This window comes from Molossus molossus, unplaced genomic scaffold (assembly GCF_014108415.1).
Source record: "Molossus molossus isolate mMolMol1 unplaced genomic scaffold, mMolMol1.p scaffold_m16_p_18, whole genome shotgun sequence".
NCBI lineage: Eukaryota > Metazoa > Chordata > Mammalia > Chiroptera > Molossidae > Molossus > Molossus molossus.
In genome coordinates, this window is record NW_023425353.1 from 52918058 (window position 1) to 52944891 (window position 26834).

Here is a 26834-nt window from a genome sequence, read left to right on the forward strand (position 1 = left end):
AGTCTTTTAAATTTAGATTTGTAAGTATGTGGGTCAGTCTTTTCATTTCATTCCGGCTTTTTTCTTGAATGTGCTTTAAAATGGAACCACAGAAATTTGTCAAAACATAAACTTTTCTGACATTAAATAAAACACCTTATTGGATTATCAAGTTGCATACATGTTAGCAGAAGAACTTGATATGTGGGTATTCAAAGTATATTAACTAGAAATTAAAATTTGGAGTAATCATATTACCTTTCTTACTAGTCTTGGCTATTATACCCTGCTAGCAATATGTACCAATATATATACTAATATATATGGTTATAACATATATAGGTCTAATTTATATATATTTATATGTATATGTCTTATAGGTATGATGCACATGTATTTGTGTTAGAGTTTGATTCTTGGGAAGTATATAGCCACAATTTTTTTGTTTTTCCCAGTTTTATTGAGATATGATTGACATATCACAATTTTTTAATGGACATAAATATTGCTTCATCTAGAGACTTTAATTAGTATATTTGGGGGAATTATATCTCTTTTTAAAGAATTTTAAAATAAAGATGAGTGAAATATATTTGGAAATGATTGTATAGGTCTTAAAGCTGGTATGTGATTTTGTAAATGTGTACTTTCATTTTTGCTTTAGGCTGGAAATTATGATGCCTGTCTTCAGCACCTTGCCTGCCTACAAGATATAAACAAAGATGATTATAAAATAATTTTAAATACAACAGTAGCTGAGTTTTTTAAAAGTAACCAAACAACAACAGATAGTTTGAGACAAACACTTAACCAGCTGAAGAATCAGGTAATACACAAATGAATTTAGCTATAAAAATATTATTATACTCTCTAAATTGTAAAATAAAAATAGTTAAGGAAATGTAATCTGACTTCTTACCTGATATTCATAGCACAATTTCTAATATATCTGAAACATTTGTTGGTATTTATTTTATTTGTATAAAACTATTATTCCAAGAAATGAAAGGTATGTTATATGATTTTATTTTCTATTGGGTTTTCTTTTTTTGTTGTTGTTATCCTCACCCGAGGACACCTTTTTGGTTTGTGTTCAGGTAGAGTGGGAGGGAGAGAGAGGAAGAGAGAGAGGGAGAGAAACATCGATGTGAAAGGGACACATCAAGTGGTTGCCACCTGCACGACCCAACCAGGGCCGGGGACAGACTGCAACCGAGGTACGTGCCCTTAGCAGGAACCAAACCCGGGTCTCTCTGGACTACAGGCCAACACTCTAACCACTGAGCAAAACCAGCCAGGGCTCTGTTGAGTTTTTAACTTGAACAAAATAGACTAATATGACAAATTTGAATGAGCTTTGGAGTTTTGAGAAAGAATTAAAATAGAAGTATATGAAGAAGCTTAGCTACTGAGATATGATTTGTAACTACAAGGATTTGATTATTAATAATGTCATTGTTTTAGCATTTTGGATAAGAGGATGATTAATTGCTTAGATAGAAGATATTCTGGGTTATATGTGGTTTAGAACCAATCTTTTTCATTGATCTGGTCGTAAAAGCAACATTTCTCAAATCACAAAGTTAGACCTTTGGTAGCCAAGAGGGTTAATGACAACGATGATGGTGATGATAGGATCAACTGGCAGACAATTTGAGTGTACTCGATAACAAGGCCCTGTTAGGAACTTTGTATACAACATCTAAATTATTCTTCCCAGTAGCCCTATCAGGTAACTACTATCATTTTTCCCATTTTACAGATGGGAAAGCTGAGGTACAGATAGCTTATGTAAATTGTCCAAAGACCAGAAAGCTTTTAAGTAATAAAAGCTGCCATGAACCCAGTTCTGTTTGACTCTAGGGTCTGCACTTTTAATTACTGCTTCATGCTGTAGAAGCTCTTGAGACCTTCTGAGTCCCTTTCCTATGTTCATGAATACCACTGTTCTGCAGAGTGTCATTCTAAAATATGATATAGTTAAAAATAAGTGACCCCTTCAGGTTCTTTATAACTCCTTATAGGAATAAAGTCATTTCCAACCCTATTAAAATGCTTGGAGGAAAATGAGAATAATAGCTAACATTTATTAAATGCTTACTTGATTCCAAGTTTCATACTAAGTGCCTTTTATGCATTGTCTCATGTAATCCTCACATTCAACATTGAGGGGGAGGTGCTTGTTATCTCAGTTTTAAAACTGGGGTTTAGCCCTGGCCAGTTTGGCTCAGCGGTTAGAGCGTCGGCCTGCGGTCCGGAGAGACCCGGGTTCGGTTCCCACTAGGGGCACGTACCTCGGTTGCAGTTTGTCCCCGGCCCTGGTTGGTTGTGTGGGTGGCAGCCACTCGATGTGTCCCTTCACGTCGATGTTTCTCTTCTCTCTCCCTTCTTCTCTCTCCCTCCCACTCTATCTGTACAAAAAAAAATGGAAAAATATCCTCAGGTGAGGATTAAAAAATAATAAAAATAAAATAAAATAAAATAAAATAAATAAATAAATAAATAAATAAATAAATTAAAATAAAATAAAATAAAATAAAAATAAAACTGGGGTTTAGGGAGCCTGCTCATTTTAATTTATACTAGGGAGGGAGGAGCAGCACTTGAACCAGACCCTTCTGACTCTTGAGCCTGTTCTTATAACTACCTCAGCCTTTATAAATTTATATGTCATCACATTTCATCATTACGCTACTATTGTTAGCCTTGACTTTTTCTGGAGCTCCAGAATCAAAGAAAAAATGATGTTTATTGATATCTAGTACACGTGCCCTATGAACCCATAAACACTTTCTTCCAGGGAACATTTATTTGGTCATTGAGCACAAATTCATCCTTAAAACTTTTTTTAGAATAAGTGGCTCCTGCAAACTCAAGCTAAGAAAACTGCTTTTTAAAATCCTTTCACCAGCCATTATTCTTAATAAGGTTGGTTTAATAACCCCCCTAGTGCCTTCCAACTCTCTTGAGTTTCCTAGAAGTGATGTACTTGTGTCTTCTGGCTTTCTCTAAATCATACTCTGCTCAGAACCACGTGTCCTGAGCATAATGACACACTTTTTCAACCTACTCCACTTTCATTAACGTTTTATCTCATTTAATGAATGGTTTTTGTTCTGGCTAGTAACTCATAGAAAATGTGGCAAAGTTACTTATGTCATATGTTTAATTATTGCTGAACCCAAAACTTAATTTATCCAAAACCCTTCTTTCTGGCTGAGAATTAACCCTCTTTAGCTCATTCTCTCTCTCCATTACAGAATTACTAAGAAGTATTGTCTTTCTTTGGAAATTGAGTTTTCTCTATTTAAAGAGACTATTTTTTAATTATTTGTAGATAGTGGCTTGATGAGTGAAGACTGTAAAGAACCCCAAACTCATTGAAATGCATGTGCTGTTGGTCAGCTAGGACCAGTTGTTAACATTTGAACCTTACTATCAAGCTCTCCACCTGGGTAATGGAAGTCTGCAGAAGTCTGATTATAAATCACTGTGTGTCGGGAACCTTCTGGTTCCTTGCCATTAGCCAAACCACGGTTGAGTCTGTGTATATCAAAGTTATGCTTGTTTTAGGGAAATGCCAGTCTTAGAATTAATTATTTAACATTACTCAAAAATATATTGCAATCTTCATAATGCCAAAGAAAGATTAATTTTAATGCAGATAGAGGTCCAGTTTCACGTGTTACGTGGAATTACAGAATGGTTGTGACATTTGATTAAAATCGAAGAGCGTATTGTTACTCCTTACAGAAAGGGGTATACAAGTCGAGCTTTAAAATGCAGTGTTGTGATTTTTTTTCTTTTGGTATCAGATGTTGTTAGGGTTCTAGTAAAGCCCTTTTAAAAGCCTATTTTCACCACCATGTGTGACAAAGTGTATTTGTTCATTACTTTTAAAAAATTTATTCTTTTTATTAAGGGAACAAAACCTGAACATAATAGGAAAATCAGAAAATATACTTCCTGGCTATATGGCCTTGGGCAAGATAATTAAGCTCTTTGTGCTGGTTTTCTTATTTATAAAATGGAAATGGTAATATTATCTGTGTACTCGAGGTGGGCTGAGGATTAAGCGAGGTGTTCTCTGTTAAAAGGTTTAATGTAGTAGGCCTGCCACATAGTTAAGGCGTTAGCTATTGTTTGTTAATGTTTAAATTTTACTTTTCATTTTTACAAAATGGAATCAAGCTTCTGTGTACATACTGTGTAACATGGTCATGGGAAAGGCCGTTGGAGTTTGGCCTACTCTCCACATAGCCTCTTGCAGCTCATGAGTCAACAACGTGTGACTCCAACCCAGAGACCATGCTGGTAGTTCACACTGAAGAGATCGTCACAGTGGCAAGGAAGAGAATCGCCTTGCCTTGCGCTAGGTACTTAATCAAGTCTCATCAAAGTGTTTTACAGGCCTGGCTGGTCTGGCTCAAGGGTTAGAGCATGGGCCGGTGGACCAGAGTCCCAGGTTCGGTTCCTGCTAAGGGCACGTACCTCGGTTGCAGTTTGTCTCTGGCCCCATTGGGGTCGTGTGGGTGGCAACCACTCAATGTGTCTGTCATGTGGATGTTTCTCGCTCTCTCTTCCTTCCTCTCTCCCTCCCGCTCTATCTGAAGATAAATGCAAAAATGTCCTTAGGTGAGGATAAAAAAAAAGAAAGAAAGAAAATGTTTTACTAAACAGAATTTTATTATAAATGAAATAATTTTTAGTGTGAGAATAATTGAAATCTAGAGGTCCTGTTGAAAATGTGGGGAAATTCAGAGTAAGAAATGTTGGCCTGTGTTCCTGTATATTCATGTAGATTTCTTTCACTTTTGCCTTTGTTTTCTCACTGTTATTAGAGCATAATTCCTGTTGATTGTTTTATAGGTCCACTCAGCTGTCGAAGAAATGGATGGATTAGATGATGTTGAAAACAGCATGTTGTATTATAATCAAGCAGTCATTCTTTATCATTTGCGGCAGTATACAGAAGCCATATCAGTTGGTGAAAAACTTTACCAATTTATAGAACCTTTTGGTATGTTATCTTTCAAGTCAGTAATTTCCCTATCTTTTCATACTTGCAAAGGTCGCTGGTGTTTGCACCTAGATAACCTAAATCGGAGAATTACATGTCAGTAAGAAAGAAAAAGAGCTGTGTCAGGTTTTCTTAATGGTTAGAAAAGATAAAAATTGTATCACTTTTAGATGAATCCAGGTTTTCTTTTAGCACCCTCCCACCCCAATTTTTGAAAATAACTATTAGAATTGCTGTTTCTAATATGAAAGAATTACTGATTTGGGGGGTAGGGGTTGGTTGTATACCTGATCCTTTCTTACTTAAGTGTTTTAAGAAGGCGTGTTTTGGAATGTTAGGGAACAGCATAGTTTATTTGGTCTACTGCCTAGCTGAAGTAGAGTAGATAGTAAAGAACTGTGTTAGCTTTTTTGTTATCTTTACTAGCTTACAATTACTAGCCTCAAGCGTAGGAACAAAGGTAAGTACAAAGGAAAAAAGAGGGAGCAAATAAAGCAGCCAAGCTGGACCCAGGAAATGGCTTTTAGAAAGAGCTGTTGGTTTCCACCCACAGCAGTCAGATTTCAACTGTGATGAACATTTTTGTCTTTTTCTCCATGGTTACTTTTTTTTAAATTCAAAACACCAATGCAAATTCCTGATTTATAAAGACCTGATTGCTGAGGTGGTCATCACAGGGCAGGTGATGGAGTGTGATGGCTCCTCTGTGATGCTTTGGGAAGAGTTAGAGGGTTTCCTTTTGCTGACAGCTGGTTGAACAGCTGCTTACTTTGGCTCCAGGGAAACATTACTCTCTTCTTTCCCCCAATCCTGAGGGTGTGGTGGCTGGACAGACTGCTCAGGAGAGACGGCAGTGGTGAAGTGTGTCACACATGACTAGTTCTTCTCTTCTGAAAAGCTAGAAGTCACAGTTATACTTCTAGGCTGGCACAGATGTGTTTCCTATAAAGCTGGTTTTTAGAATTTCCAGAACAGTTCGTGAAATCCAGTTGCTCTGCTACAGTTGAGCAGAATCTAGCAACCAATTAGTATTCAAACACATTTTTCTTCTTTGAAAACTATTGTTATTTTTAAAACATTTTTTTATCCTCACCTGAGGACATTTTTGCATTTATCTTCAGATAAGTGGGAGGGACAGAGGGAGCAAGAGAGAGAGAGAGAAACATCGATGTGAGAGGGACACATCGAGTGGCTGCCACCCACACTACCCGACCAGGGCTGGGGACAAACTGCAACCGAGGTACATGCCCTTAGCAGGAACTGAACCCGGGACTCTCTGGTCCGTGGGCCGACGCTCCAACTGCTGAGCCAAACCGGCCAGGGCCTATTGTTATTTTTTTAACTTTACTACTTGGATTCCTCATTTGATATATATTTATTGAGAATATACTATGGGGCCAGACACTATTCTGGGATCTGAAGATAAAGCAGTGAATGAAATAGAAAAAGTCTTTACTCATATTAAGTTTACATTCAAATGGGAGAGAGCACTACACACAAAATCTATTGTGATGTAGTTAAATGCTGTAAAGAAAAACTAAAATTGGGTCACAGGACAGAGACTAGGGATGCAGTTTTTAGAGAGGAACAGCAGGAATGCCATTGTGACAGGGCCTGGGTGGGAGAATGGTAGGAAATGAGCTCAGAAGTAGCCAGGGGCAGAACAGGTAAATCACTGTCCTCTAGGTAGGAATTTATTGTTTAAGTGGGAGGGAAGCCCTTGGAGATGCCACCTTTGCACATGACTGCATTGATTTCAGTTTTAAATGGATTCCACTCTAGCTACTGTGTAAGAGCAAGAGTGGAATCAGGAAGACTTGTTAGGAGGCTCTTAAGAGTTTTTGAGCCCTGGCCAGTTTGGCTCAGCGGTTAGAGCGTCGGCCTGCGGTCCGGAGAGACCCGGGTTTGGTTCCCGCTAAGGGCATGTACCTCGGTTGCAGTTTGTCCCCGGCCCTGGTTGGTCGTGCGGGTGGCAGCCACTCGATGTGTCCCTTCACGTTGATGTTTCTCTCTCTCTCTCCCTTCCTCTCTCTCCCTCCCACTCTATCTGTACAAAAAAATGGAAAAGTATCCTCAGGTGAGGATAAAAAAAAAAAAAGAGTTTTTGAAATTTTCTGTTCTTGATTATAGCAGTCTTCTTTTTGTCCTTATTTTGTTCTTCCTTTAATGTCCCTGTCATTAAAACAAAAAAATTTTTATATATGTTTTTGTTGATTTTTTTTTAAAGAGAGAGGAAGGGAAAGAGATAGAAACATTGATGTGAGAGAGATACATCGATTGCCTGCCTCCTACACACTCCCTACTGGGGATCAAGCCCCAAACCTGGTCATATGCCCTGACTAGGACTCTAACGGGGACCTTTCCGTCCATGGAAGGATGCTCAGTCCATTGAGCCACAAGGGCCGTGCAATGTCCTTGTCTGTATATTTTCCTCGTGGCTGTTGCAGTTTTTTGATATACTCTAATCCACACCTTGCTGCTTTTGTGTCTGCAGTCAAATTGTTTCTTTTTCCCATATCTGTACCTCGAAAGCAAATATATTTCCTCGAGTCACAGACTTTTTTAAAGTCAAAGGAACCTCGAGAGATCACCTGGTCCACCCCCCTGCCTTTAGGCAGGTAAAGTGTTCTTCACATTTTACAGGTCAGCCAGCTAAGACCTAAAAGTTAGTTCAATGATATGTTAAGGCAAGTGGCCAGGCAGGTACTGGAATTGAGATATCCTTCCACATAAAGTAAAATCCTCAATTCATGTGCCAGTGTTTGGAAGATATTTTACCAAAGTATGTTCAGTCACCAGTATCCCTGAAATGAGAGGCCTTGAGATGCCTAGTAGAAAGGCACTGTTGGCCTTGCAAGGTGTTTCCATTCCTGGCTCTGGGCGGTAAACATTTATTTAAGTAAAGACTTGGGCTTTGCTCTTTACAGCTTTTTGGGAGGTGGGTGGAAATGATCCGAGATGTTTGTTTCACTTTGGATTGTAACTTTTCTCTTTCTGTTTTGTTTTTCCCCCCAGAAGAAAAATTTGCCCAAGCAGTGTGTTTTTTACTTGTAGACCTGTATATACTAACGTACCAAGCTGAGAAAGCTCTGCATCTTCTTGCTGTCCTAGAAAAGATGATTTCACAGGGTAACAACAGCAAAAATGGAAAAAACGAGGTGAGTGTTCTGAGGTGATCAGACTGAACTTTAAACTGTAATGAATATATGTAGTTATTAAAGATTATTTTCCTAGCTTTATTGAAATATAACTCACTGTACAGCATGATGACTACTTAATACTACTATATTGTATAGTTGAAAGTTGCTTAGAGAGTAGATCTTAAAAGTCCTCTTCACAAGAAAAAAAATTCGTAACTTTTATGGTGATGGATGCTAATTAGACTTTTTCATTTTGTAATATATACCTGAAACTAATACAATGTTAGTATTTGGGTTCTTATTTTTGGCTATTTATAAATAGTGCTGCTCTGAACATTTATATACAGTATTTTTGTGGGGACATATGTTTTAGATATATATTTAAGAGCAGAATTGTTGAGTCATGTAACATTTTTTGTTTTTTGTTTTTATTTATTTATTAAATGTATTGGGGTAACATTGGTTAATAAAATTATGTAGGTTTCAAGTATACAGTTCTATTATACATCATCTGTATATTGCATTGTGTGTTCACCACCCAAAGTCAAATCTCCTCCTGTCAAATGGTAACTCTTAATGTTTAACCTTAGGAGGAACTATCAGACTGTTTTTTAAAGTAGCTGCACTGTTTGACTTTCCTACCAACAACTTAATGAGGGTTCTAGTCTCTCCACATTCTTGCCAACCCTTGTTACTATATTTTTAAAAATTTTGTAACCCTCCCAATGGATGTAAAGTGAGATCTCATAATAGTTTTGATATCCCTGATGACTAAAGATGTGTTAGCTTTCTTTCATATATGAGATATTTTATAGAATATGAAGATTAGAATTAAGACAATGAAGTTTTATAATCTGGCTAAACAGGATAGCTTTCACTATGGAAAATTTCATCATTAAAGTTCTTCAAAAAGGCCCTAGCCGGTTTTGCTCAGTGGTTAGAGCGTCAGCCTGCAGACCGATGAGTCACAGGTTCGATTCCAGTCCAGGGCACATGCCTCAGCTGCATTTCGTCCCCAGCCCTGGTTGAGTTATGCAGGAAGTGACCAGTCTATGTGTCTCTCTCACATTGATATTTCTCTCTCTTCCTCTCCCTCTCTTTCCCTCCCTCCTACTCTGTCTAATAATAAACAAAAAAAAAGTTCTTCAAAAAGGGTGTACATTTGTGATGATTAAGCTTAACTGTGTTCTCGTGAGACTTGGTTCACGTTAAGAATGTGATTTTAGATTCTTTTGTAGTGCATAAGCATGATGATTGGGTCTTCATACTTTTGTATGAGATGTGCCTCCCACTAAACCTTGTTATGACTGTGGCACATTACCCATCTGACCTAAAAAGAAAAAGAATGTGTTTTAGTTCTCATATTTTTCATTTTGCTTGTGCTTCTGGTTCTCAAGGGATGTCCTTTCTTCCTGTACCTACCCTTTATTAAAAAAGGAGTATCTAAAGAAAATAGATTGTCACTACCTTTCTATCTGTATAAGTGCTTGAAGCTTAAAAGTAAACATCTAGCGTTGCTTTTTTCAGTTTAACAAATGTGTATGTATAAGAGTTCAGTTAAATAATCTTAGTGTTAGTCATAAACTGTAGTAAAATATTTCATTTTCATATTCAGTGTTTGTAATAGTTGGTGAAGTGCAATTCAGTTCAACAGATGCTTGTGTACTAAGGGGACAACAGTGAACACCGCGCAATTAGTTCCTGCTTTTCAAGGAACAGAAAATACTAAGCAGATCTGTTCAGGGACTGGATGGGAGGAGGTTAGGGACGGTTTCAGAGAAGTTTGGATGTTTGATTTAGCCTTTAAAGCTGTAATAGTTTGACAAATCAGAAAAGGAAGGTTGGAGCAGGATAACCGTCCTGGCAGAGAAAACAACCCAAAAGGTGTGAGAGGGGTGTGTTGGGGGAATTCTGGTGACACGAGATGGGTAGTAGTGCCTGCGAAATGTAATGGAGATCAGCGGCAGATGACATTGGCAACTCCAGCGTGGGTTACACTGTGAAGGATTTTGAATGCTTTACTAGGAATTTAGGGTATGATGTTGGCAGTGTTTATGCCAGAGAAAGAGTTTAAGAAGGGAATGACGGCCTGGCCGGTGTGGCGCAGTGGTTGAGCTTCCTGGTCAGGACACATGCCCGGGTTGTGAGCCCCATCCTCAGTGGGGGGCATGCCGGAGGGAGCCAGTGGATGTTCTCTGTCATTGATGTGTCTGTCTTTCTCTCCCTCTCCTTCTCTCTCTCAAAATCAATAAAGAAAAAAAAAATTCTTTTAGAAGAAGAGAATGACATGATCACTTCTGGGTTTTAGAAAGGGAATCTGAGTTTTGACTGAGCAATATCCATGTGTTTCAAACCTAGCCTATCACTATGCTCAACAGTGAGCTTCTCATAGGTAGAGTCTCCTGTCACCCACTCCACACTATTAAACCTGAATCTCTGGGACTGGAACGTGGGGTTCTGAATTTTGAAAATGCTCTCTAGGTGATTCAGAATAGCTCGCTTGAAAATCAGTGATTTAAATTATCAGAAATATTTAATTTTTTGGTTGACTTTGTTTCACCACTCTACAGACTGGTAATAACACCAACAAAGATGGAGCTAATCATAAAGCTGAAAGTGGAGCACTCATAGAAGCTGCAAAATCAAAGATACATCAGGTAACAAATTTTATGAGAGGTTATACGTCACATGTATTTACTTCGTTATGAATGATGAAGAATATGAAATGGGTCATTGAAGGTGGTAGTAAGTCACTGAAGGCTTGTATGTATGTTTATTTGGCTTTCAAGTATTGTAGTTTAGAAGCCCATGTAGTCCTTCTAAATATTCTTTGCTTAAGATGTTTACTCTATAGAAGATTGAGAAAAATGGTCTGGAAATGCATTAAATGATAGAATCTAGAATTTTAAAATTCATTGTTAATTAGCCATGTGCAGATAAGAATCAATAGGATTTTTGCTTGGAACTTAAGTATAAATTTTATTCTACCATGTTTTTAGTTTTCTAGAGTGTATTCCAAGAGTACAGTACAATAGATTAAGATAATTTTAAACTTGCTTTTGCAAGTACAGTAACTGGTGTAGCCATGTTGTAAACAGGTTTAATTTCCTTAACGAGAAAGTAGAACTACTTCAGCTTGTGTAAATCCACCACAGTTCTTACATACTAGCATTTTCCCTTTGACAGTATAAAGTAAGAGCTTATATCCAAATGAAGTCTCTGAAAGCATGCAAAAGGGAGATCAAGTCCGTCATGAACACGGCTGGTAATGTGAGTTTCTTCTTGACTTTTTTTTCAGTTTGTGTCTTTTCTGTCCTAAATTTTTCTTTGGACAGTTTGTATTTATCAGTTTTAAATAATTTATCTAAGTCTGTTGTAGTATATTATACTACAATATATAAACCCTGATAGTAGTGAGTTGTGAAGTAGTGATCTCCTGTCTCTACTACAATTTAATGTAATCTGTTTCTCACTTAAAATCATAGCAAGCATTTCCCCTTGGCATATAGCTTTCAAACCACCATTTTGTCTTACTTTATTTTTTATCTTTGTTGTTGAAAGTGTTACAGATGTCCCCCCCCCCATTAACCCCCTCCTCCCTGCTCCCATCCCCCTTCTGCCTTTTTTTTTTTTTTTGAATCCTCACCCGAGGATATTTTTCTATTTATCTTCAGATGGGGTGGGGGGAGAAAGAAAAAGAAACATAAATGTGAGAGGGACACATCAACTGATTGCCTCCCGCATGACCCCAACCAGGGCCGGGAATGAACCCCAACCAAGGTACGTGCCCTTGACTAGAATCGAACCTGAGGTCTGTAGGCCAACACTCTAACTGCTGAGCCAAACCAGCCAGGGCACCCCCTTCTGCTTTTAAACAGCTATCTAGTATTCTATCAGTGATTTATCACAATTCATGTAAACATTCATTGTTATTAGACACTAGGGTTTTTTTTTTTTAGATTATACTGAAAACATTTATTAACGATTAACAGTCAAGTTGTAACCCAAACCTGCCCCTTCCAAATGATTTTTGGCTTGACAATGCCTTCAGTTTGACTAGTGCTAGAGTATTTGACATATAGTTACTCCTTTCTTCTACCCCTTCACCCCAACCTCTCAATGAGAAATAATTTTTAAGATGGTAGTGGGAAGAGACAGAAGTGAACATTCTTGATGCTTTTAAGGATTACTGTTAATTAAAAATATGAAATCATGGGGAGATGTGGTTTATAATAGGAATAGTTCAAGAAAATTGACCTTAGAAATCTCAAGCAGGATTCAGATTAGCCACTGGGTCAGTACTCAAGTGATTTTTGAGAACAATTATAACCTGGACATAAGAGGAGGGGAAAGGCCTAAGTAGCCAGCCAGTCATTATGAAACCTTTTTGAGATTTAAAAAACACCTGTTGTTCATCCCCTGCCCTGGTCAGGGTCCAGGGGTCCTGCGATTGATGTCTCTTTCACATCGACCTCCCCCTCCCTTCCTCCCACTCTATCTAAAGATAAATGGAAAAAATGTCCTCAGGTGAAGATAAAAACAAAAAACAAAACTCGATCTGATCCCTGCCTTAAAGGATACTATAGACATTGGAAAGAGACAAACAGGAAAAGAATTAATTGTAATGCAAAGTAATAGTTATACCTGAGTCAGGGAACATTTCAGGAGGAGAGACTAGTTTTTGTGACCATGACTTAACTGATTCATTTATGCCCTTGAACACATGCCAGTGCACAGTGTGATTATGATCTCATTGGGCATCTAAAAACAAATTAATTATAAGTAACCTATATTTTCTTTACAGTCCGCACCCTCTCTGTTTCTCAAAAGCAATTTTGAGTACTTAAGAGGCAATTATCGAAAAGCTGTGAAGCTATTAAATAGTTCAAACATTGCTGAGCATCCAGGATTCTTGAAAACAGGTAAAAGAAAATTGTGAATTTGTTTGTATTTTCTTCCTGGCTCTTCTATCCTTTGTTGCTTGTTTTTTTCCCCAAAGACTGCTCTTTAGAATGATTTTTGCTAATTTTTTAAATGAAAATGTTTTATTATTTCTACTACAGAAAATTCCTGGAATTTTACTACTGGTTTCTGTTTCTTTTACTTATCTTTCATCCTACTTGATTTTTTTCATTTTGTTTCATAATAGCAGTTTAGAAATGATACCCAGGGCACATAGGTCCTTGGCCTTTTGATTTGTGAAGTGAGATGGAAATGAGATAATAATGTACTTATTTTTCCCTTTTCTTCCATAAAAACAGTGAAAAATATTATTTCTTTAGACAATTAACTCTAAGAAAAATATTTCTGTAAAGTTAAGAAGTTAATGACTGTTATCTATTCTTGCCTCTATTTAGAAAATTTTTAACAAATTGCTTGATATTCGTAGTAAAATGAAAGGTAAAATTTATTGCTGTCTATTTAGTTCATATCATTTCTATTTAATGGGGAGGAAGAAGGAAAACCAATTTATTCAAGAATGAGCCCTGGCCGGTTTGGCTCAGCGGTTAGAGCATCGGCCTGCGGTCCTGAGAGACCCGGGTTCGGTTTCCGCTAAGGGCGCATACCTCGGTTGCAGTTTGTCCCTGGCCCTGGTCGGTTGTGCGGGTGGCAACCACTCGATGTGTTCCTTTCACATCGATGTTTCTCTCTCTCTCTCTCTGTTCCTCTCTCTCCCTCCCACTCTACCTGAACAAAAAATGGAAAAATGTCCTCGGGTGAGGATTAAAAAAAAAAAAAGAATGAGGTTACACTATTGAAAATGGTTTTTTGTTTGTTTGTTTGTTTGTTTTTTTATCCTCACCCAAGGACATTTTTTGATATTTTGTTCAGATAGAGAGGGAGGGAGAAAGATAGAGAGAAACATCCACGTGAAAGGGACACATCGAGTGGCTGCCACCCTCACGACCAACCAGGGCCGGGGACAAACTGCAACCGAGGTACGTGCCCTTAGCAGGAACCGAACCCGGGTCTCTTCGAACCGCAGGTGACGCTCTAACCGCTGAGCCAAACCGGCCAGGGCTGAAAATGTTCTGTACCAAGTTTAAAATGCAAAGGACGAATATATTTTTAAAATTTAATTCAGTGCCATCTATATACATGTACAGAACATACATGCAAACTAAATACTTAAACCTTCAATTCAGTAGAGTCATAGATGATGGAGAAAGGCAGTTTGTCCTGTTATAATTCTCTTGGATATTCATTTCTTCTTAGTACCCATTTCTAATTCAGCTAAATTAAAATTTTCGATGTTTTTATTGTCGTGGCTTCCCCTCAGGGACCCATTAACACCCGATCACTGAAATGATCTCTCTGACTAAACAGATGATAAGCTTTGAGAAAATCTTGCAGAGGATTGTCTTGACACAGATTTCAGAATCCATATTGGCAATCTCTAAAATGGAGTCGGGAGCAGGGCATGTTGTTGACTAGTCAACAGTTGCCATCATTTAATAAGAAAGATTTTTGTTGTTGTTGTTGTGTTTTGTTTATCTTCACCCAAGGACATTTTTGCATTTATCTTCAGATAGAGTGGGAGAGAGAGAGAGAGAGAAACATTGACATGGTTGCCACCCACACGACCCCAACCGGGGCCGGGGACAAACTACAACCGAGGTACGTGCCCTTAGTGGAAACCGAACCTGGGACCCTCTGGTCCATGGGCCGACGCTCTCACCGCTGAGCCATACTGGCCAGGGCATAAGAAAGATTTTTAGCCCTGGCCGGTTTGGCTCAGCGGTGAGAGCGTCAGCCTGCGGTCCAGAGAGACCTGGGTTCGGTTCCCGCTAAGAGCATGTACCTTGGTTGTAGTTTGTCCCTGGCCCTGGTTGGGTCGTGTGGGTGGCAACCACTCAATGTGTCCCTTTCACGTCGATGTTTCTCTCTCTTTCTTCCTCCCACTTTATCTGAACAAAATATCGGAAAATGTCCCCGGATGAGGATAAAAAAAAAAAGATTTTTATATAGTAGTTGTATATTTCATATATTTATTTTTTCATAATTATTCATTTTTAAATCTCTTATTTGCTTCCCATATACAAACTTTAGTTTTTGTTGCTGATAAAATATGCTTATAAGAGAAGATTTGGGAATAGAATTTTTAAAAATTGTTCACAATACCACTACCCAGAAGCATCCTCATTCAAACATTTTTTTACTCTCTTTTTTCCTAAGCATAGTTATTCTCCTTTTTAAATATAATCATTGCTTAATTTAAAAATATTGCAAAAGCCAACATTTAGTTCTTAGTATTAAGCATTGAATATCCTGATTATTAATTTTGTCAATTTTGGCAGACATTTTATATCATTGAGGAAAAGTTGGACTATTAGTAAATTGTTTTAGAACGTTTGCGAAGGCATTTAGAAAAGGGAAAAACGAAAGCTTGGATTGTTTCCATTATACCAAAATACAGTCCAGAGAGACGAAGGATTAAAATGTGAAAGTAAAATCATCAAAGCAACTAAAGGAAACTTGGATGGATATATTAATTTTGTGGGGGAGCCTTGATTAAACATTATCCAAACTCTAAGAACCATGGCACTTAGAAAAGATTACTAAATTTGACCACATAAAAATTTAAAACTTTTTATGATTAAAAACATAAACATAAACACACACTGAACCAAGTCACAAGACAGATGACCAACTGGCAGTGGGGGAAATATTTGAAACAGATGTGACAGAAGGTTTCTATAACAGGTAACCAATAGAAAAACATCTGTAACCAAACAAAAAAATGGGTAAAAGGCAGGAAGAGGCAGTGTTCAAGGCAAGAAATATAAATGCCCAACTAACATGAAAAGATAGGTGCTCAGCTACGGTGATATTTAAAGTGTAAACTAAAAGAATAGTGGAGATTTATAGTGTAACAAGCAAAAGCAGTATTTTATATATCCCACTTTCTGTATTTTTGCTATTCTTCATTTAATATATTTTGACTCCCTATATACTTGCTCCATCTTTCCAGTTTCAACATAGTATTTTGTTATGCAGATAAAATACATATATATTAATTTAGTAATAAATATTTTTTGTTTTTCTGCAATTTTTGTATCTGTTGCCTACAATTATTAAAAATTAAATCAGAAAATAAGTAAACGGAGTTTACCCTGGCTGGGTGCTCAGTGGGTTGGATTGTCATCCCGTACACCAAAAGGTTGTGGGTTTGATTCCTGGTCAGAGCATATACCTAGGTTTTCAGGGTGCATACAGGAGGCAACTAATTGATGTTTCTATTTCACATAGATGTTTCTCTTTCTGTCTCTCTCTCTCCCCTCCACCTCCTCTCTTCCTCCTTCTCCCTCCCTCTCTCCAAATCAATAAAAACATATTCTTGGGTGAGGATTAAAAAAAAAAGGAGAGGGAATTTATATATTTTTCAGATGTTTTCTAAATTTCAAATGCCTTATAAGCTGTTCTATAGGGACTATGTGGAATTGCATATAGAATTAACTCATGTTAGATAAGCCCCATTCTTGTATGATGTACATCATCAGTAAAATTTGTCTAGACAAATTTATTTGTGTTTTTCTCAGGTGAGTGCTTGCGATGTATGTTCTGGAATAATCTTGGTTGCATCCATTTTGCCATGAGCAAGCACAATTTGGGAATTTTCTACTTTAAAAAAGCTCTGCAGGAGAATGACAATGTCTGTGCACAGCTCAGTACAAGCGGCACTGATCCAGGTAAGCCCTTTGCTGGGGGACAGTTTATATTTTACTACTTGAGGAAAGTGTGATTTCAAAAAGCCAGCATCTGGTTGAAATGCCTGCCGTGTGCATCTCTGGTTATCACTAATCCTGCCCAACAAGTTTGACTGTGGGGCTTTGGTAGATATTGCTACTTTGAATAGTAAGGAGTTAAGACATTTCAATTCCATTCTTGATGGATTTGAAAATCAGTAATCCTATATGGTAATGTTAAAAAACAAAATATTTTGCTAAGATTTTTTGACAGTGCCAAACTAGTGTTGTTATAGCTTCTTTGGGGGTTTCGCATGTGGTACTGTTGGCAGCACCTGGCAGTCTTTAAGCATTTCCTAAAATTTATTCTTTTAATAGTTATATAGATCCTTGATTTGAAATGCTTACAAATCAGCAATCATTTAGTTTTGTAAAATATTTTTTAAACTGTTTTATTGATGAAAATGTATCCAAAAATTATTTAATAGTCTTATTTTATTTTGGCTTGAGAAGCTTTGAATGAGTGTGTGCACGATAGTCATTGTAGGTATAGCACATTAATTTTTACTTCCATGGTAAAATCCTGTAACATCCTAACATTAACTGAATACTTCTGGTTAATAAAAAGTACATGACAGCCTGGCCAATGTGGCTCAGTGGATTGAGCGTTGGTTTTCCCATAGAGTGAGAGGTCCCAGTTCGATTGCAGCTCAGGACACATGCCCAGGTTGTGGGCTTGATCCCCAGTAGGGGGCGTGCAGGAGGCAGCGGATCAATGTTTTCTCTCTCTCATCAATGTTTCTATCTCTCTCTCTCCCTTCCTCTCTCTCTTAAAAAAAAATCAATAAAAACATATTAAAAAATAAAAGTACATGACAATAAATTGATTAAACAAAACTAAAAGTAAAAGGAGCGGAATCTGCCTGGCTGCTGTGGCTCAGTGGTTGAGCGTTGACCCATGCACCAAGAGGTCGCCAGTTCAATTCCTGGTCAGGGCACATGCCCAGATTGTAGGCCAAATCCCCAGTGGGGAGCATGCAGGAGGGGGCCGGTCGAGGTTCTCTGTCATCGATGTTTCTATCTCCCTCTCCCTCTCCCTTCCTCTCTCTCTAAAATCAATAAAGAAAAAAGATAAAAAAGAAGTGTGATGTGCCAAGATTTAAAAAAAAAAAAAAAGAGTAGACTCTTCTTACGGTCTCTAAAATGTGTAAGAATCAAAGGGGTAAGAGTGGGTCCTAGCTTTTCTCTTTGCCTTCCTAGAATATTTGTTGCCTGAGGAGATTCTCATTTGTTGGCAACACAGACAACTGAGATGACTCTGGTGAATATGTGTGGGTTGGGACTGGAGATCATCATTGGTGAGAGCTATTAAACTTCACATTGGGGTCAGTGGTATTAAACAAGGTAGTGTTTAAGGACTTAGTGGAATCAATGTTTTCTACTAAGTAACTTATTTTTTTCCTTTATTGATTTGAGAGAGAGAGAGGAAGGGAGAGGGAGAGAAAGATAGAAACATCAATGAGAGAGAACATCAATTGGCTGCCTCCTGCATTCCCCCACTGGGGATCAGGCCCACAACCTGGGCATGTGCCCTGACCAGAAATCGAACTGGCGACCTCTTGGTGCCTGGATCAGTGCTCAACCATTGAGCCACACTGGCCAGGCTAAGTAACTGTTCTTTTAAATCTAATGGTTTATTCCCATCTAATTTTTATCATTAGGCAAAAAATTTTCAGGAAGACCCATGTGTACACTACTAACCAACAAGAGGTATGAGTTGCTGTATAACTGTGGGATTCAGCTTCTTCACATTGGAAGGCCTCTTGCTGCCTTCGAGTGCCTGATTGAAGCTGTTCAGGTTTATCACGCAAATCCCCGCCTCTGGCTACGGCTGGCTGAATGCTGCATCGCTGCCAATAAGGGGGTGAGTGCTGCCTCGGTATCTTTTTGAACCCACACTTTCCACCTACCCTTCTCTCTTTCTTTCTCTCTTTCTCTCTCTCTCTCGCACACACACACACAGTTACATGAAAAGCAAAAAATACTTGGAAACCTATAAGACCTCATCCCCTTTTTGACTCTCAGGGAATTTATAAAGATAATCATCTGTTTTTAACAGCTGGACAAAAACTTTAGGTTCATAAAGTCATTTGTTAACATTCTGGTTCTTGTTTAGTAAGGCAACATGTATCAGCAGTCACATTAAAGAGTTGACACCAATAAGAAGATCATACCTGTTGGAATGGTGGTCAGCTAGCTGCTGGGGCAGAACCATGAATGAGAATGGTGGACCAGCTGATTGGAGAAGGACTGGTGATAACCTAATGAGTGTGGAGAGAACTGCGTTGCACTGCATTTCCTTCAGTGCCCAGGGCTTTACTTTTGGTTTAGAATTCATGGATTACCAGGCTGTTTACCTCTGACTTAGTGACTATGAGAAATACACCAGTTTACACCATTTCCTAAACACCCCCCACCATTGCTGTGCTTCTGGGTTGTGTGGAGATTGGAGAGGGGTGACATGAAATATTGCCTGGCATGCCTGCCATAGGTGATAGAAAATGTTTTGGCTGTCCTCCTACTAAGCAGCACTTCCTGAGAAACACCTGCAAGAACTAAAGGATTTAAAGAAGTATGTTTGCCTGGCAGTTTGCTATCCCACTGGGGAAAGGAAGGAGTGTTGTCTTAGAAAGGTGTCATTGATTTATTCCATTGTACTTTTCCTTTTATAGGACAACTTTCTTATTGGATAATTGTTAAATTAACTGAAAAACAATTCTAGGCAGAATTTATACTTTTTAAAAATAAATGGCTCTCTAGAAATTGCTGTTCTCTTTAACCTATTAATGAATTTAGATGTTAGAGACCATTCTCTTGTAAACTAGGGAGTTACATCTTCTTGGGAGTAGAGACATATATTAAGGTTTAATATTTTCTTTTCAAATTACGTATTTTTAGAAATAGTGCTTTTAGGATTGTCTTTGTTCTGTAGGTTATGACTCTGCCCTTCATTTTTTCTAGCAAATTTGTAATTTTTTAAAAATGGTAAAGATGACTTGGTTGCTATAACTTGATGGATACTAGAACACTCACAGTCTATGCTGATAATAGGAAATTTGCCATTAATAATTATCTATCTTTGTCTATGGTTTCCCTCCTTTTAAACATGATTTGAAGTGACCTAAAAGATAATAAAAACCAGCCAAAACGTTTGCAGAATCAGAAAGCAAAATCCCAATGGGATCAACAATAAACTCCATATAAAATTTCTTTCATTTAGTAAGGATAGAGGGGATGTTGAACAAAATAATTTGTACCCTCAGAAACAAATTAAATTTATTTTTGAATAAAAAGAACCAATGGAATTGCTAAATTGGTGATGCTAAGGAGATTATTTGGTCCTGTTTACCTGATGTATGTTGCTTTAGACGTCTTTTGGCAGAAGCAGGGTTTATGTTTAGGTGGGTGGTATAGAAAAGATCTGCTAAATAAAAACATAAGACTCAATTGTAGGACAAGTGTTTAACCAATGTAAGAGAAGGCATTAAAAAAAAAAAAACTGTACCATTTACTTTTCTTCTAAGTTCTGAAACTCAGATTTGTTAGTGCTTTTACTGCCAAGGCATTATAAAATAATGAATCTTTTAATTACATATGATTCCTTACATTAAGATTGATCTGGCACACTTTCTGGCTGTTGGTATATTATTAAAGATGTGGTTTATTATCATGGGTTTTTAGTTTCACTCCATCATTGTTTTCGAATGTTGTGTCTCCAGGTCTAGCCAACTGATCAGCTTGCACAGCCTTAAGGATCAGGAAAGTGTGTAGGTGAATCATTTTAAACTTGTCACCACTGTTAGGAAAAGAAGTCAGAATGGAAGTACTTCCACCCAGTAATGTTTCAAAATACCACTTTTTATTATTTTTCATTAATATTGCTCAACACAGATTTGTTCACATCAGAACAGTTAAGCATTATGTAATGTTTTCTTGTTAAAGTGAATGTACAGTGAATCCTTGTTTTATTAAAAGTCATATGGGCACAACTATAATACAGTTACATTAGGGGGTACTAAGGAACAGTGCAGAAACACTGTGTGTAGAGAAGGACATTTGCAGGGCAGAGTTGAGCTCTATAAGTTCATATGGGCTGGCTCCAGTCTGTTCCTGTGTATGAGAATCTGGATAAGTTCATAAAATGACTATTTAGGATTCCACCTGAAGGTAAATCAGAGGCATAGTGAACAGGGAAGATAAATGAAGTTGGTCCCAAACTCCTATAGTGAGATAATGTAACTTAGAGAAATATCCTATATTTCTATATATATTTTAGGATATTTAAATATATATTTTGTATACTATATGTATAATATATGTAAGTAGCTTTTACTATTTTCAGTTTAATGTTTGTAGGGTTTTAGGATTTTAATTTATTAAAAAGAAAAATTGTGCCCATCTACATCTTAACATATGTAGCTTATTAAAGCTTATAGGTTGTTGACAATTTAATTAATACTTTCAATTAAGAAGGAAAAAAATCTGTGTTTTAGGAAATGGAGCTGCCTTTTCTTTTTCACTGTGTTTTTGTGATTCTCTTTTTCTTTACTCTGATGTCAAAGTGTCTGTAATGTGTAGCATGGTGCGGGGGATTGGGGTAGAATGTTCTAAAGAAGTTATTCTAAATACATGCTTGAATCACTCTTAAATTGCCTTTTTTCCTTAGAATTACCTCAAACCTCATATTAATAAAATATAGCATATGTCACAGACTTTCAGCCTCATGTACTCTTTCTTCAGTACTGAACATATTTCTTTTATTACCAAAAACTCTACGTTGATTTATTTTAAGAACATTCTTAGAGTAACTGGAAAGGTAGTAGATCATTTTTCATACCCTGTTTTACAGTTCCATTAAATTAATTGGAAATGATTTGTATTTTATAGACTTCTGAACAAGAAACTAAAGGTCTTCCAAGTAAAAAAGGAATTGTACAGTCTATTGTTGGTCAAGGCTATCATCGTAAAATAGTTCTGGCATCCCAGTCCATACAGAACACTGTATATAAGTAAGTATTTACAAAGAGCAAGTGTTTATTTAGACTCGTTATTTCATAGGAGGAACCACCTTGTAACTAGGTTTTATGGCTACTTCCAAAAAGGTCCATAGTGAATGTTGCCTGACATGTGATTTTGGTTTGTTACATACATGGGTGCTGAAATTATTGATGGCCTAAGCAGCCCTGGTCTAGTCAGTGCCATTATTCAGAATGTCCAGTAGAGGGCATCTTGATGTTTCCTTTTTATGGTTTGTCATTGTTAACTTCATTTAAGTGTTTTCTCAGTCTCTGAAGCTAATTCTTTGTATTAGGAGAGAAAAGTACTAATGCATAAAACATCTAAAGCAATATAAATTTGTCACATGTAAAAACACCGTTAGATGTTTAGCTTGTATAAAGATTCCAATTTGGGTGCAATCAAGGTAGGTTTCAGAAGTATTCTCACAATTAAAACAGAAATTTGTGCCCGGCTAATGTAGCTCAGTGGTTGAATATCGACCCATGCATCAAGAGGTTACTGGTTCGACTCCCAGTCAAGGCACATGCCCAGGTTGTGGGCCCGACCCCCAGTGGGAAGCATGCAGGAGGTGGCCGATCGATGGTCTCTCTTGTTGATGTTTCTATCTGTCTATCCCTCTCCCTTCTTCTCTCTCTAAAATCAATAAAGAAAAAATAATTTAAAAAAAAAAAGAAAAAGGTTCCAATTTGGAGTTGTTAATATTTCTAAAGTAATAGGCTTTGTAAAAATATTCACTGCTTCCCCCCTCCAAAAAAATAAAATTGTTCACTACCATTTCAGAGTTTTTCTAAAGCTTTTATTTATTTTTTTTATTTTTTTATTTTTTTGGTGGTACATGCCCCTAGCGGGAACCAAACCGGGGACTCTCTGGTCTGCAGGCCAATGCTCAACCGCTGAGCCAAACTGGCCAGGGCTTTCTAAAGTTTTTAAATAGCATCTGGCACACAATATTTTGGTTTTGATATATATCAACTATAATGCTGATTTTTTTTTTAAGGCTTGATATAACATATCACTTTCCTACAATTTCAAAATTGTTACCAATTTTCCATTTATATATTTTCCTAATAAAGCCAATTCAATTTCGATTCCATTTGATGTCAAAGCAAATAAAGTTATATAAAATCTCAAAAAAATTATAAGATATCATGCTGCTTTTTCAAAACTTAAAATATAAAAGCAGTTTGGAAAATAAAGATCAACCAAAACAAGACTAAAGTATGAAAATCTTTCTTCCCTTATTTCCAATTCTTATTCTACCTGTCCTGACCCTCATTACAATTTTCCTTGTATGTAACTCCTCTAAATACATTCACAATGATGTGTATAATGTATGTAGTTGCAAACTATATACTGTTTGCACTTTGTGTGTATTATTTAGAATTTGGGTATTTAGCATTCTCTTATAACTGCTTATGTTAAAATTTCTATCTATCCTAGGGCAAAGTTTTAATTTACAATTATATTGGTTTTATTTCTGATAACGGAAAAATATTGTTTATTTTTATGTTACTCACTTAGCTAACTTGGTTTTGTTCTTTTAAGTGACGGACAGTCTTCAGCCATTCCTGTTGCCAGTATGGAGTTTGCAGCCATTTGTCTCCGAAATGCCTTGTTGCTGTTACCTGAAGAACAACAAGATCTGAAGCAGGAAAATGGGTCTAAGAACAGTAACCAATTAGGTGGGAACACTGAGAGCAGCGAAAGCAGTGAAACTTGCAGGTTTGCTAATCCCTTTGAACCTCCTTGGCAAAATCCCTGCAAGACTTTATTAGTAAGCCTCTCTGTGCTTCAGGTGAACTCCTAAAATCTTCACCTTGAATTCCACAATTTTCTATTTTGAATAATAAGAAGGAAAAGTACAAATGTATTTTGGAAGAGAAAAATAGGTGAAAGCTAAGTCAGGAGAGAACCTAGAGAGAGAAAAGTGGAAAGTAACAGCGTTGTATTAACAGGAGGAATCTTTGAAAGAAATCCTGTTGCTATGAGACAGTATTTTTGTACTTTTATTAAAATAAATACTTGCCCTGGCCTGTGTGGCTCAGTCGGTTGAGCATCATTCCATGCACTGAGAGTTTGTTGGTTTGAATCCTGGTCAGGGCACATGCCCAGGTTGCAGGCTCGATCCCTAATAGAGGGTATGCAGGAGGCAGCCAACGGATGTTTCTCTCTCATCGATGTTTTTCTTTCTCTCCCCCTTCCTCTCTCTCTAAAGAAATCAATAAAAATCAATTATAATAGAAATATGTGTTTAATATAGAAAACCTGAAGCAAAATTGTGGTATTTTTTTCCTCCATAAAGGGGTTATGTTTTATCATAGTTAATAAAATGCCAACAGAAGAATGAGAAATGTGTGAAAATCTTGAAGTCATTTTCTTTGTATGGTGGAGATACTGTTTTGAATTGGAGGTTTTTTAAAATAGTATTGGATGCTGGAGGAAAGAAACTAATATACAGTATCGCTTTAACATGTCAATGCTACCAAGTTATAAGCATATTTCATTGTTTTGATTCTTTTGCACTTTTTGTCACAAAAAAATTGCATGGGAGTGGGGATAGGGAAACAAAATTTTATATTTAATTGTTTGTTTATTGCTCTTCATAATTAAGAATCCCTCTTTATTTTAGCAGTAAAAGCCATGATGGAGATAAATTCATTCCAGCTCCACCTTCTTCTCCATTAAGAAAACAGGAATTAGAAAACTTAAAGTGAGTATCCAAACAAAATTAGTATTGCATTTATTGAAATGATTACAGTGTTTTTCCCTGGCCAGTTTGCTCAGTGGTTAGAGCGTCGGCCCGCAGAGCAAAGAGTTATGGGTTCAGTTCCCAGTCAGGGCCCATGCCCAGGTTGTGGGCCTTATCCCCAGAGTGGGGCATGCAGGAGGTGGCCAATCGATGTTCTCTCTCATCGATGTTTCTATCTTTCCCTCTCTCTTCTCTCTCTCTCACATCAATAAAGAAAAAAATGTTTTTTAAATTATGAATGACACTGATTGGATGTCAGATGTTAAACCAACCTTTCAATCTTGTAACAAAAACAATTCAGAATGTGGTTTTTTTTTTATAATGAATTCAAATTCTTCAATAGATGAGTTCTATTCACATTTTCTGTTTCATCTGTGTCAGTTTGGGAAGGTTATATATTTGTTTATGTACATTATAAGCCCCACTATTGTTGCCTTGAACAGTCATGTATATATATTTTTTTCCATCACCATTTATCCCATACATGCCCTCTTCCACCTCCACCCACACTCATTTGAGTTTTGAAAATAGTGTTTTGGTTCTCAAACTTAGACGAAGACAATTAAATGTGGGGTTTTTTTTCTTTTTTCAGTTATCTTCAGTTATATTAGAATTTTTTGAATTCTTACTTCTTATATGAGTCATGAGATAGCAAGAAAATAAAAGTACTATGACAAATTGCCAGTGAAACAGTGTAAAAGCAAAATATACAGAAGAGTATTTGCTGTTAAGTGAATAAAATTTTTTACAAAGCAATCAAATGTCAACCATATAAGTAAACACTACACTAGATTTTCATCTTGAGTAGAAATATATAAAAACAAAGCAAATTAGTAAAGCTGAACCAGATTTGGTATAAAGTAAATTGGTGGGGAGATGTGGATTATAAAGTTCAACAGGGGCAATATTTGGGAAAACTCTTTAACTTGCGAAAAAAATGTACCATTTCCCCCCAGTATGCCTAATATTTTCTAGAAATGTCTCTGTTTATGGAGCCACCTACACTTCATATTTATCTTAGGGTTCATCTGTTTTTAATAGGTTATTTTATATGCTGAAAATCCAAGTACAGCCATACCTCTAACACCACTTCAACCACAGACCATATATGTGTGTGTGTGTGTGTGTGTATGTGTGTGTATAATGATGGTAATCCCATGATGTTATAATGGAGCTGAAAAATTCCTGTCACCTAGTGACATTGTAGCACAACACATTTAGTCACATGTTTGTGGTGATGCTGGTGTGAACAAACCAACTGCACTGCCAGTCATATAAAAGTATAGCTCACACAGTTATGTGCAGTACATACTATTTGATGATGATAATAAACTACTGTGTTACTGGGCTATGCATTTATTACACTATACTCTTTATCATCATTTTGGCATACTCTTTCAATTTCAGAAAGAAAAAGTTCGTTGTAAAGCAGTATGCCATGTTATGCCAGCAACAGCAGTATACGTCTCTTGCTTACCGCATCTCTTGATTGCATCATTTTCTCGTGCTTGAATTAATCTTTTGTTGTTTGGTACAGTAACATGCTGCACAGTCTTATAGCCAAAATCGGTAGGCTATGCCATATAGCCTAGGTGTGTAGTAGGCTAGACCACCTAGGTTTATGTAAGTGCACTGTATGATTATTGCACAACAACCAAATCACCTAAAGAGGCATTTCTCTGTACCACAGGCCGACGCTCCAATCGCTGAGCCAAACCGGCCAGGGCAAAGAGGCATTTCTCAAACCGTATCCCCATGTTAAGCCGTGCGTGACTGTAGAACAAAAGGTTATATAGTGTAAAGTAAATCTTGTCCCATTCCAGTTCTGTTTCCTCTTCCCCGAGGAGCAGGTTCTTATATATCAGTGGTTCTCAACCTTCCTAATGCCACAACCTTTTAATACAGTTCCTCATGTTGTGGTGACCCCCAACCATAAAATTATTTTCATTGCTCCTTCATAACTGTAACTTTGCTACTGTTATGAATCTCCCAAAAGAGTCTTGGGTTCAGTTCCCATCAAGGGCATGTACCTCAGTTGCCGGTCGTCCCCGGCCCTGGTCAGGGTCATGTGGAGGCAACCAGTCTATGTGTCCCTCTTGCATCGATGTTTCTCTCTCCCTCCCTCCCACTTTATCTGAAGATAAATGGAAAAAATATCCTCGGGTGAGGCTTGGGAAAAA

General features: G+C 37.2%; 1 protein-coding gene and 1 non-coding gene across 3 annotated transcripts in view; both read left to right on the plus strand.

Moving 5' to 3' along the window:
- CNOT10 (CCR4-NOT transcription complex subunit 10) overlaps window positions 1-26834 on the plus strand; it is a 64465-nt gene that overhangs the window by 15142 nt on the left and 22489 nt on the right. For both annotated transcript variants that reach the window (XM_036267048.1, XM_036267049.1), the window contains exons 3-13: window positions 644-805; window positions 4849-4999; window positions 8015-8157; window positions 10710-10796; window positions 11326-11409; window positions 12944-13061; window positions 16680-16829; window positions 18548-18750; window positions 21774-21895; window positions 23451-23627; window positions 24535-24615. In XM_036267048.1, the coding sequence (XP_036122941.1) occupies window positions 644-805; window positions 4849-4999; window positions 8015-8157; window positions 10710-10796; window positions 11326-11409; window positions 12944-13061; window positions 16680-16829; window positions 18548-18750; window positions 21774-21895; window positions 23451-23627; window positions 24535-24615 (1478 nt within the window). The remainder of the gene's footprint in view (window positions 1-643; window positions 806-4848; window positions 5000-8014; window positions 8158-10709; window positions 10797-11325; window positions 11410-12943; window positions 13062-16679; window positions 16830-18547; window positions 18751-21773; window positions 21896-23450; window positions 23628-24534; window positions 24616-26834) is intronic.
- Window positions 9366-9470, plus strand: LOC118633664. The gene has a single exon (XR_004960218.1). It is a non-coding gene; the product is annotated as a small nucleolar RNA U13 (small nucleolar RNA).